Raw genomic sequence first — 13,016 nt, forward strand, 5'->3', positions numbered from 1 at the left:
GAGCCACTTTTGCATGTGCTTAACTTTAAAATTCGTCTTGTGCTCGGCGATGAAGGAAAACATCGTGAACAAAACTGCATGTGTTAACTCGCACAGTATCGTTGTGGAATAATGTCTACGTCTCTTGAGGAATCAAGGAGGACAGGCTTTAACCCAACTACAGGACAGTTACTTATTTGATCTTGGAAAACTTATAAGTCAATGAACCACTTTTTATTTTAGCTTAATTCGATAGAAAAGAGAAAATAGCGTGAGTATAGAACCCATTGCATTTGCTGAGTTTTTATGATGTTAAGTGGTTTTAAAATTAAGCGTTTTTCAAGCAAAAAGGAATGCAATTTTTGACATGTTTAGAGAAATTTTCGGGGATTTTTTTATTCGTTCGTGCCAAGCCTTCATGTTACCTATAAAATACGCCGATGGCAGAACACAGAAATAGACCTTAAATTAGATGTCCATAAATTGGCTAATATCCTATTTACGCACTAGAAACAGTTCTTGATTCATATATATTTATATTGATTAATATAATTGATTGTTTTCCAAAGTTCTGAAAACAACTAAGCCAACATACAAAATCAATAAACAATACCGCAAATTAGATCTAGACCAATCACGTTAACCTGACTTATTTTACCGTAGGTATTGACATTCGTAAATACTAAACAGTAATTTGTTTTACTAATAGTGAAAGATGTCAATCCGTCGGTTGACTGGAAGGGATCGCTATGTAGCGATAAGGTCGCCAAAATTGTACGCGTCTTTTATTAAGGCTGGATCTATGTTGTATTTATTTATTTTTTCTGCGTGGTGTACAATAAAGTAAAGTAGAATCTTATCATAATGATTAAATTATTAAGTTTATAGAAAAAAATGGATTTATAATGCAGAGGTCTGACAGTCTATAATATACCAAAAACCCCACTATCGCATTGATACAGCTACCCAGAAGTATTTAGAGGGATAATTTCACAAACAACCCTCCTAAATAAGAATATATTGATTTCATAAGAAACTAGCTACCCGTCCCGACTTCATACCCCACAGCACTCAGGAATGTTGCTTGCTTTCTACCAATAAAACAGTTTTAGAATTAGATCATTTCCGCAGATTACTCTCTACATACAAATAATCAAATTTTAGTAGTTTATGAAATAAAGCTGTCAAGAGTTTATTTTCATTATTTTTATAAATAACAGGAAAGTACCAACACATTTGATCAATGCCACCTAAAGTCATTGGTGATCCTTACATTTTATTAATGGGACATTAGTTAAGGGCTTTAAGTTAGTTGGGCTTAATTATATGTATATATAATTTATAAATAAATATTAAATTTAAATAATACGTAAGATGCAATGTCTAAGATTTACTATGGAATAATATATACTATCAACATTTATTTTTAAACCGTGTACATATAATAGCGATATTTTACTATATATGAACGTAGTGTAAGTTACATACATACACGAAGCTATGCGGTCAGTAATAGGTAGTATTTAATGTGTTTTAATGTCAATTAACAAACTTAGCATATTTCAGCACAGTTAAGTAACTTTTTGTTCTGAGAAAAGTTAATAATTGAATATAATGCATATAGTCCATGCTAACCTTATGTATATGGCGTCGTTTAATTTCACATAGCTGTCACGTAATATGCACACAAAGCACTTGTTTTTTACACTAAGCAACCTCTTATTTTCCTCCTTTGTTACAAAGACACAGTAATATATTCTCTACAATAGAGAATACTAAAATGACACATTGTAATAATGTAATTTAACACTCAATTTTAATTACTTAAGTTTATTACTTATCTGTAAAGTTAATTATAAAATATAACAACACATACCATATTGTGCTGCGTGCAAGGAGAGAATTAGGTTGTAAAAAGGAGGAAAGGATAACCCATGACGACGATGACATGAGCGGAATTGATATAAAATCCGTGCTTATGGCGTGAAAACATAGGAAATTTTTGATTTTCAGAGGTCTCACCACATTTTAAATATTCAGTTTTTTTATTTTAACTATATAAATAAATAAAAATTCTTACGTTGTGTCATCATATATTTTACTTATAGTGGAATTAAATTGTATCTATACATTTATTCAATAGTTTAATTAATTTTCAATGTTTGAAAAACATACTTATATCCAGTCAAATTTCAGCCACATTTAAATTATAATTGTTCTAAAGAATTAACATATTCCAGCTTTATATAGAGAACATGAATATTAACACCAAGTATTATTTTAAACATACAAAAATAAAAAATAAAAACATACTCACAATATAAAAAGGAATATGAGATTATGTCCTACATTTTACTTATTTCTTTAATATGTATTGTTACCATATAATGTAAATTATTGTATAATATTAATTTATACTAGGAACTACTGGAATATGCTTCAAAGTGGCTCGATGGATAAAAAAGATAAACATGGTAATTAACCATAGATTATATGTTCCAATTTAATGCAAGCACTTTGAAATATCCATAATTATTCAAAATTCCAGACCTGTGGATTAATTCTTTTTTAAGCAATAAAGTGAAAATTTTTAGTAGAATTGGCTCCCTGCACATAGTTTCAAAGAAAAATTTCTGTTAATATAAGATCAAAATGATACATTATTTATAACAACATAAATATTTTGAAATCTTTGTTTAAAGTAGACTATGTGATGCGTATTCTTGAGATTATTTGTGCAATTAAGATATGTTTTCATATACAATATTACAGATACATAGATGGTGTTTTAAAAAATCATTACAGCATATTTACATGTCGATTTGCACAACATACTTCATTTAGATTATGAAGATAATGAATCAAACTTGCTTTTATTGAAATTTTATTCTATTATGAAACTATATATGTAAGCAATCAGCTTTATGCCTTGTTGTAACACATAGAGATAGAAAACATGATCCACAACCACTTTTTTAAGCTCCAAAATCACACAATTCAATTTCACTAGTCAGCACTATACATCAGTTAAGTCAAAAATACTTTTCTTGTACACATTGTCTTTCACCATTCACTTAACACTCCTGAACTTCTTGTTGCATAGTGGTCCGGGTGAACAATTCCATCGTCAAGGCACTGAGAAACAGTGGTATGGAACGGTGATGATGTAGATGCAGTTCCACCAGCTCACCCAAAGATGCAGAATATTCAGTATGTACCATTTCTATACCGTCATCACATAGGGTAAATGTTAGGTATTCATCTGATGATTCAGCATACATATTTGATATCCTAAAACATAAAGCACATTACATAAATATTATTTCTACATTTTACACTCTTCTCTCCCTTGGATATTTTTGTCTTGGATAAAAGTGTAAAGCGTAATGTAGTAAATAGTGGTAAAATAAACACACTAAAAGTCTTCTTTAACAGAAAAGAATTATTATATTCAGTGTTACCAATACAATTAAACAGACCACTTCTTTTGTCCAAGAGAAAGACATTTACAGAATTTTACTTTGTGATTAGATATTGATTTAAAAACTTACCTATAATTCTTATGACCGGTCCTATCTATTTTATAACCCAGAAGCATGTAACATACATCTCGGTATTCTTGAGCAGAAGAAGTAAATTCTTCTTTCATTCTGAAAATTTATTTATTCACACATTACTTCTACGAAAATATATAAGGACATATAAATTAAATTAATATAAAAAAGAAATTATTTTTTAAATGGTGTAATATATTTGCAAAATTAATTTTATTAGTTAATCTATATTTAAAAAGAATATTATTTTACATAATTATTTAGTCTCTCTTAAAAATCACACACAAAACGCTAAATAAAGAATTCTCCTGCATCAATTTAAATCAAAGGAAGATGCTATGAGATTTAGATGGAAATTCTACATTATTATTATATGAATAGTACCTCTGCAATTTAATTCGACTATTTTCCAGTTGAGTTTTTAATTGTTGCATTTCTTCAGGACAAGCGCGAGATCCACCTTCGCGAAGTGCAGTCTTCAGCTTTTTAATCTAATATTGAAGAAAATATATACATTCGCTTAAAAAATATTATGTATAAAGAACACTATGTAATAAAATATATTAACATGTTTGAATATAGCCATGTGTATATTTTTATAACCATATGTTGTCATAATATGTAATATTTTCGAATACTCACTATGATACGCTCAGGCTCCTGCGTTTTCGTAAGGAAACACAATTTCATTAATTTGTGTGAAACGGTTTTTTTATTCAAATGTTATAAGAACATAAATGAGAACAAAAAGTACGAAGCGAAATTTTAATTTTTAATTTTTTTGGTAGTAAACATGTTAAGCAAAATATCAAGACTCTTTGAATTAAAAAAAAAACACATTAATGTAAATAATATAATAAAGGTTTAAAAAGAAAAAAAGCAAAAAAAAAACATTATTGACAAAATTATATATGATTGTATATATTTTTATTCTTACCTCTTCCTGTGCCGATTCCAAATCTACTTGCATCTGCTTGTGGGCAGCTGCTGCTGGATTATCAGCTAAATGAAGAACCTATAAAAAGTTCCAAACACAATAAAAACTATGAATTAAGCATACTTTTCATGCATTTACAAAAATTCCATTTGAAGAAGAAATAGACAAACTGCCTATATAGCAGGGCTATTAGCAAATCTGGACTATGACAATTTTAACAAACCTTTTAATATTTACTTCTTGTGATATTGGAATAAAGTTTATACTATAAATAATAATGTCAGCTTTTTGCCAATACTAAATTGTAAACATCCTCACTTTCCAATATAACAAATAAAGTTGTTCAGGAAAGAATAAATTTATGTCATCTGTTATTGAAATCCAAAGTATTGTAGAGTATATTATAGAAATTTGAAGTGGACCTTCAACTCTTCCAATCATTAAACAGGAATAGGGAAAACAGAATGATGATTATCAAAAAAGTGTACTCACTTTAGTAGGTGCGGCAAGCTTTTCCAAATGAGCTTGTAACTGGTCCCGCTGAGCTCGCAGCTTTATGACATCTCGTTTCGCTGCTTCCGCCTCGTCACGGTATTTATTTATTTCAGCGCGTGCGCTCTCTAATGCTAAAAAAGTATACATGTTTTAGAATAATACGTCGAAAAATTGTTATTCAATGAGACATCATCAATGAGACAACAATTTGAAAATTTCTTATATGAAACTTTTCGGTGGAAGAGTTCGATTTAGAAAACATTTTTGACAATAGATAGGCCTTTGTTGCGGAGGGCCGTCGACACATACCCTTGGCGGCGGGCTCGTGGTCGTGGTGCGCCAGCAGGTCGCGGTAGGCCTGCAGCGCCTTCTCCAGCTGCTCCACGCGCGCCGCCAGCAGCGCCGCGCCGCCCGCGCCCTCGCCGCTCAGCGACACCGTCAGCTCGCGCTCGTAGCTGTCCAGCTGCTGTCTGCGGGGCACGGGTGACTTCGATTTCATTACTCATCACAAAAACACTACACAAGATATAAGCTGCAGTATCGATACCAGACTATACTTTATAGAAAAAATTTAATATGGTGATTGAGCTAGCGACTATTTTTATTTATATTTACCTATAGCTATCTCGTTCTCTCGTGACCAGTAATAGTCGTTTCTGCAACCGGTGTATGAGACTCTCTTGGTTCTTGCGCACAATTTGCAAATCATTGAGCTTAGTGTTGATCTTGTCGCGCTCAAATTTAAGTGTCGCTAGTTCCTAAAATTATAAATATATACGTGTATTATTTTGCCTACCATGATGAAATAAAACTTTGAAAGATATGTCATACAGCTCTAATGTGAATTGGTGGAACCGGTATCGGTAAAAATAAATAATTCAAATAGGCTCATAAAAGCTCTTTTGAATATATTTTTTAATCTGTAGTGAAATGCATAGTGACCTCTTTTTCAGTTATACAAGTTTGTTTTTTTGGGCATGTTGATGAATGTATTAGTAAATTTTATGTTCACTTGCACTAACTACATATAATGCTTTATTTTATTGAACACATATTTGACACAAAATCATCTGCATAAATCCACACAAAATAGTAACATATGTTTGTTAAATTCAATCAAATGTTTGTTAAATTAAAGTCAATCATCAAAAAGGTGTAAAACCCCTGTCTTTTCATCATTTTTATTTACCTCAGTATGCTGTGCAAGGATCGACTGTGCCTCAGAGCATCCTGCAACTGCATTTAGCTGACTGCTTAGTGCTGAATCCAGAGCAGAAGACAGTGCTCGAGATGTTTCAATACCGTGATTCTTTGCTGCAGTCGTCCATTCTTCCAGTGATGATTCTAAAGCAGCTATTTTTACCTGAAAAAAGTTATTATTTTTCATCTGTTACTTAGATACACAATAATAAAAAAATATTTTTTATTTATAGTCTTATATTTCACTCACTGTTGCCTCATGTAACTGCTGCTGCATCGGCTGTAATGTCTCGACCTTCGTAGTGAGTAGATTCACCTGTTCTTCGAGCAAAAGCTTATTGCAGACAGCATCACGAAGATTCCGTTCTGCTGCTCTTAGGCGAATCACTTCTTTTTCTAATTCTGCCATATTTGTTAAACGTTTTTGTGCCGTCTAAAATAGAATAGCAATATGTAAAAAATGATAAATCTATGGGTACACTGATGGAATTGTTACCACCTATTCTATTATATATGTAGCAAATTACATAATACATATTTTTTGTGCCTTGGTTTCAAATCTATGCTACAAAAATGGTAATTTTATTGTTGGACCGTTGTTTACAACTTTTACTCAAGTGTTTTTGACATTATAATTTTATAAATTTGAAACAATTTCATTATAGTCGGACAGATTGATGGGTTTCAAAAATTGGCTTGACTAAAAGTGTATGATATCTATCACTTATGCACAGCTTATTACATCAAATGCCAATTTTTGGAAAAATTATAACATTCTTTAAGCAGCTTTAAGCAAGATTTATTAATACGATTAATTTATTTCTTTTCTATATTGTATAATTTTAATTGATATACATATCAGTGAATGTAACGAAGTCTATGTTTTCATATATAGTGTGAAATATGTATATTGATAAATTTGTAACATACCTTTTTAATAAATAAATTATGATTATGAACAAAGATATTACTTTTCTAAACTAAGACAATTTTCTATTTAAAATTAATTTTAAAATAACAATATAAGTTAATATTCATTGAGGACTACTACAAAACATAATTTCATTTATTTCCTGTACAAATTATATTATTACAACTTTTTCCTAACTTACTTTTGCCTGTTGCTGCCAGTCTTTATATGAATCTCTTTCATACTCTATCTCCTTTAGCTTGCTTGTAACTTGTTGTAGCTCAAATGTTTGCTTTTCTACCTGTGTCCGTAGTGTTGTACATTGTTCGGCCCTGGATGTTTGCCTTGTTACCTCTTTTTTGAGCATTTCCACCTCTTGCTGTGCACCTTCTAAAGCCTAATAAAAAAAATATCACCATGAAAATAATTAATCCTACAAACATCATAACTGAACATTAAAAAATAGTTGTCAATATATGTAAAAGAAAATTATTAATGTTGTATGAGGAGTATTAACTAAGTCACTAACAAACACATCATAGATGAATGCATCTATCATGTGATGCATAGAACATTTAACTATGCACTTACCATATACAGTGGAATCCGTTTATAATGACGTTGAAGGGAATTGTCAAGCATGTCATAATAACCGGATGTCATACAAAGAGTTTTGTGAAAAAAAATATTATATGTATATATACTTATGTATTTTAATAGAGAAACATAGTAGACACATACGATACATGTATGTAGGCATGTACTATATTTTTCATTTTTTTAATGTCAGTAATCTGTACTGTTGTCCGCTTTTGTTTTTTTTAAATTTTTTGTAATAACAGTCTCTAATACTATTGTGTATAGAAGACATAACCATGGTCAAATTATCATTTTCAATATTGCTATGAACAAATCTGCAGACGACCTTTGAGTGACAATTAGTTACTCAGATTAAAAACAATGAGCCAGGTGCGGAATATCGCTGGGAACATTACCAAGAGTGTGGAGAATCATGTTGGTCATTATAACCAGACACAATTTATTAAAAATGGGTCATAATAAGCGAACTGTCACTATAAGGGAAGTCATTATATCCCACTTTTTTACAAAGAATTTTATATGAAAACCAAACTTCATAGTATAATTACATCATTATACACGGTTGGTCAATATAGGCGGAGTCATAATAAATAAACAGATTCTAATGTATTACTTTATGAATTTTATTTAAATAATAATATTTAAATAATGTTTCAGACAGCCAATTGAAATTAAAGTCCATAGTTAAAATACACTGTGCTAAATCTTGATATGTAAAATTATATACTAAATAGTAAAAAATAACATACAGAATATGAGACATATATCATATAATTTTAACCTCACCTGGAGTAATTCATCCATATCTTTCTTCATTTCCGATATTTGATCTTTACTACTCACATTGGATTCTAATAATTTATCTTTCAATTCAGCTATTTGCTTTTGAAGCTCATTCTTCTCTTTATCCCATTTGGTTTTCTTTTCCATGTGCTGTTTAATTGCCTGAAAAATGATTACTAACACATTGTAAATATGCTTACAAACAGATATAATATTGACTATTAAGAACTATTATTACTAACTATTGTCATCTTGTTGAATTATGTATTGCAATATTCTTGTTTTCTTAATGTTTGGTGCATAGCTCTGTTTAATAAAATGTTATAAGCCATTTCAATAAGTCTAACAATATGAATCAAGTACATTAAAGTAGAGAAGAATAAGTATAAATACCTCATTGTATTCATCCTTTAATTCTTGTTCCCTTCTCCTTATTAACTGCAATCTTTCCTCCATTTCAGAGACAGCTCGCTGATCTCTTTTATGTTGTTCAGTGAGCGATGTCTTTTCCTCCTCAAACAGTATTTGCATTTCTTTCCGAATTGTATGTTGATGATTGACGCGGGCTTCCAGCTTTGCAATCTGTTGTGAATAAATATATATTGATTTCTTTAAAAAACTTTATAGGGCAAAACAAATAAACAAAAAGTTTATAGTTGTCACATGTTTAAGAGAATTTTTGAAATTGAATATTACCTGAGCTTTAGCTGCAATTATGTCTATTTTAAGGCGTTTTGCTTCCCAGGGTGAAGGTGGTGCTGATACCGTATTAGAGGTAGAGTCCGAACGCATACGCTTTTCAGGAGTCTCTGGAGCGCTCATATTTAGGACGGATTTTCTTTTTCCCAGCGAATGTAAATTAGGTGTATCTAAACAAAAGTTAATAATCAAATAAAATAAAAGTTTAAACAATCAACATAGGAAATATCGAATCTAGCAATTTAGATTTGGAATAACATGATATAATACCTTCTTTTATTGATTGATTACTATCAGAAAAAATTAATTTCGTAGACGCCGACAATTTGTCTTTTGGCGGATCGGTGTTTATAACCCGCCTAAACGGCTCCAATACATCGTTAAGCAAAGACATATCTCCTTCTTTAGCCATTTTAAAAAAAACGTACTAATGTTTACTTGAAACACAGATCACTCATAATAATAATCAGCAGAAATAATATTTCTGCATGCCTAAAAGGTGAAAATCGAAACTTGTTCACAAATCACATTTACAAGTTTATCTTGAAGTTGTAGCAGAAGCAGAAAGCAAAGTGACAGCAGACAGAGTTGCATTAATTATCATAGACACAAAAAGAAAGGTAAATACTCTGTGGACTGTAAAGTAGAGGTGTCCTTAGTCATATAAAGTTTATATTATAACTTTATAGTTTATAATATAAACGATATATATAAACTTCGTTTTGGTCACTTTCCTTACGATTGCGGGATTGGGTTACTAACTGTGGAATTATTTGACAATACCATAGATATCATACATACTGACGAAGGTGACGTTTGACACATGACGTTTAAATGATAATGTTTGTTGATTTAAATATGTAGTATGGTACCCGCCTGTTCATAAATTGTAATTGTAGTATTTTATCTAGGAAACGAATTATTATTTTTTTAATTAAAAAATAAAAATACCAAAATGGAAATGGACATTTCACACGATAAATATTTTACTAGTTATGAGGATTTAGAGGTATAAACTTATAACCTATAATTAAAATAACACCTCTCGATTAGTAAGTTTGCGTTTGTTCTGTAGCTGTTATTGTATGTGCTATAATTTTTTTTAGATACATAAGCTTATGTTGGAGGATGACCCTAGAACTGATGCTTATAGAAAGGCAATTTTAGAAAACAAATCATATTTTAAGAATAAAGTAATAATGGATGTTGGATGTGGCACAGGTATTCTCTCAATATTTTGTGCCCAAGCTGGTGCTAGGAAAGTCTATGCCGTAGAGGCTAGCAATATGGCAAATTTAGCTAAGGAAATAGTCAAGGAAAACAATTTTGAAGAAATAATAGAGGTATACAATCAAATATTTTAAACAATGTACATTAACAGTAATTTTTGTGTCTTAATAAATTATTGATTATACTACAGGTCCTGCATGGTAAAGTAGAAGACATAGTTTTGCCCGATGATATCAAGGTTGATGCAATAGTGTCGGAATGGATGGGCTTCTATTTACTCCATGAGGGAATGTTAGATTCGGTACTTGCAGCCAGAGACAAATTCCTCAAACCTGATGGTGAAATGTTTCCAGAAAGTGCTATTATCTATGTAGCTCCAAGTAGGTGAGATTTTAAATAAATAAATGATTTAGTTAATTATTTTGAGTGATATAAGTGGATTTTATAAACACTGCAAACTTTTTACATAATATGAATTGTCTGAAATCTGTTTACAGTTTATGACCTGATCTTTTTTGCATATTATAAAGCAATATATCAAAATTTGTATTTTTTTAATACTTCTTTTTTCAATTATAATACATCTATATTATCTTCTTAAATTAAACAAGTTATATTTATCAGCATATCTTATATTTTAATAATCCCTTTTAAGCAAGTGGAAAAAGGATTATTACTGATTACCTCTGATTTTCTCTTCTTATATTTTCATGGTAACTTGTAAAATAACTTTAAAAAAAATATGTATAGAGTAAAATATAACTTTTTCAGTTAGAGTTTATTGCAAGTTAATTTTTACCTTTTATAAAAGTAGTGATATGTCATTACATATTAATAGTCCATACATTATCAAATTGGCATGGAATTTTGTCAAAGTATATAAAAAATAATATTTTTCAATCAAAGGAGTAAATTTCTGAAAAAATTGTACTATCACATACACCATCTCTGGCCAAGCCAACAGGTTAACAAGATTTCAGCATATTATTTCTATATAGATATTTGTGTAGTTATTGTACAAATGAAGTTCTAAATAATTTTATTACTAAAATATTTGTACATCAATAAATCTCTAAAAGAACACAGTAGCATGTCACTAGCAAAAATCTACGAAATCAAACAAATAACTTAACGCTAGTGGTACCTACCAGACTTCATTGTTCTTATTTCCAAAAGATTGGATCTGATTCTGATTGCGCACATAATATATATTTATATTTTAATGATATGTATACAATTTTGTATTATAAATAAATAAATTTTAACAGTGTCCCTGATTTATACAACAAATGGAAAAATTTCCATGGTGTCTCATTATCAACATTTTCCAAACACCTAAGATCAAGTAAAAGTGATAAACCTGAGATAATGCAAATTAAAAAAGATGATCTCCTTGGTACCGAGGTTGCTATAGCATGGATTAATTTACGGGAAGATACTCCTAAGGATCTTGACTCTTATAGCATTCAACATGTTGTGGGTTCGTATCTAAAGCAATTTTTATAATATACAATGATAAGTCCCAGCTAACTAGTATTTAGTGAAATGCCTAGCCACTTTACTAAACCAGCAATCTGAATGACATTCTTTTTCTATTTAGAGTATATGCATTATACCAGTTTATCCAGAAACAATATTTATGTTAATATAATATGCTAATAATTCATTCAAATTTACATCAGGAAGGAATTAAGATAAGATTAAAGGGTCCTGACAAGTTATACTATAATATATAATTTTTAATAAATGCCTATAACCTTTAAACATTATCATTTAGGTGCAAGTAAAAGTGGTCAGTATCAAGGCATATGTGTGTGGTTTGAATGCAATTTCCCTGAATTATCAAATAATAGTAGAATAATACTAAAAACCGGACCAGACAGTCCTATGACACATTGGAAGCAAACAGTTATACTTTTACCTGAAGAGCAGAATGTAGAGGAACAGGAACCTATTTCATTTCAATTGGATATGAAGAGAGATCAATTTAACCCAAGACGGTAATTTTATTAATTCAATATTTGATATTTTTAATATGTTCTTATGCCTATTTCTATCATCCATGTTTTTCATAGAAAAATAGTTCTAAAAGTATGCATGAGAATAGAATAAGTTATTATGGAGTATTTTTGTATTCCTATTTACAATAATAAATTATCTGTTTGGTCAAAATCATAGTAATTATTCTAACCTTGTATATTTAAAAATATATAACAAAAAAACTTGCAGATACAACCTTCAGCTAACATTACTAGATCCAGAGGAGGTGGAACATCCAGTGCCATGTACTTGTCACATGACAAAGTGTATCCTTATGAAGGCTGTTATGCTCCAACATGCTGAACATGCTATGAGCCAAAAGGAAAATACAAATTCCAGTATTTTAGAAGATGATAACATTGATGATGATGATGACTGCAGTGACAAATGAACACAGTTTTTTATTTTTAATATTTTATTATTAAAGTTTTCAAAAATAGTTAAAACATTTGTTTTATTAAATAAATAGTATGCAGGTATTTTATACTGTGCTTTTTTCTGGCTTAGGTAGGTGCACATGCAAATGGGTCACCAGAACGAAAGTGGTCAAAACTACGCATAGACATTGGTTCCATAAGCAATTTTAACC

The 13,016-nt window shown here is 30.2% G+C and overlaps 2 protein-coding genes across 2 annotated transcripts; one reads left to right on the forward strand and one right to left on the reverse strand.

Moving 5' to 3' along the window:
* Nucleotides 1-2,547: 2,547 nt before the first annotated feature.
* LOC113396935 (mitotic spindle assembly checkpoint protein MAD1) lies at nucleotides 2,548-9,755 on the reverse strand. The gene is made up of 14 exons (XM_026635022.2): nucleotides 9,428-9,755; nucleotides 9,155-9,327; nucleotides 8,852-9,040; nucleotides 8,462-8,620; nucleotides 7,278-7,472; nucleotides 6,416-6,598; nucleotides 6,155-6,328; nucleotides 5,581-5,723; nucleotides 5,275-5,435; nucleotides 4,963-5,096; nucleotides 4,471-4,548; nucleotides 3,918-4,024; nucleotides 3,531-3,629; nucleotides 2,548-3,270 (listed from the first exon to the last, which is right to left on the reverse strand). Exons 1-14 carry the CDS (start codon nucleotides 9,567-9,569, stop codon nucleotides 3,054-3,056), a joined length of 2,154 nt encoding a protein of 717 aa, XP_026490807.2. The 5' UTR covers nucleotides 9,570-9,755; the 3' UTR covers nucleotides 2,548-3,053.
* A 264-nt stretch (nucleotides 9,756-10,019) lies between these two features.
* LOC113397401 (protein arginine N-methyltransferase 6) lies at nucleotides 10,020-12,890 on the forward strand. The gene is made up of 6 exons (XM_026635722.2): nucleotides 10,020-10,166; nucleotides 10,264-10,500; nucleotides 10,578-10,771; nucleotides 11,656-11,867; nucleotides 12,165-12,387; nucleotides 12,617-12,890. Exons 1-6 carry the CDS (start codon nucleotides 10,113-10,115, stop codon nucleotides 12,816-12,818), a joined length of 1,122 nt encoding a protein of 373 aa, XP_026491507.2. The 5' UTR covers nucleotides 10,020-10,112; the 3' UTR covers nucleotides 12,819-12,890.
* Nucleotides 12,891-13,016: the final 126 nt, after the last annotated feature.

This window comes from Vanessa tameamea, chromosome 18, assembly GCF_037043105.1.
Source record: "Vanessa tameamea isolate UH-Manoa-2023 chromosome 18, ilVanTame1 primary haplotype, whole genome shotgun sequence".
NCBI classification, from domain to species: Eukaryota; Metazoa; Arthropoda; class Insecta; order Lepidoptera; family Nymphalidae; genus Vanessa; species Vanessa tameamea.

What these genes read in the sequence shown, in the direction of transcription:
- LOC113396935 (XM_026635022.2), bottom strand. Translation starts at nt 9,569, where the DNA reads ATGGCTAAAGAAGGAGATATGTCTTTGCTTAACGATGTATTGGAGCCG. An exon ending in TAAAGGATGAATACAATGAG is followed by an intron (nt 8,621 to 8,851) that starts GTATTTATACTT and finishes ATCATTTTTCAG; the next exon opens with GCAATTAAACAGCACATGGA. An exon ending in TGGAATCGGCACAGGAAGAG is followed by an intron (nt 4,025 to 4,470) that starts GTAAGAATAAAA and finishes CTTCAATATTAG; the next exon opens with ATTAAAAAGCTGAAGACTGC.
- LOC113397401 (XM_026635722.2), top strand. Translation starts at nt 10,113, where the DNA reads ATGGAAATGGACATTTCACACGATAAATATTTTACTAGTTATGAGGAT. An exon ending in CTAGTTATGAGGATTTAGAG is followed by an intron (nt 10,167 to 10,263) that starts GTATAAACTTAT and finishes AATTTTTTTTAG; the next exon opens with ATACATAAGCTTATGTTGGA. An exon ending in TAGCATTCAACATGTTGTGG is followed by an intron (nt 11,868 to 12,164) that starts GTTCGTATCTAA and finishes ATTATCATTTAG; the next exon opens with GTGCAAGTAAAAGTGGTCAG.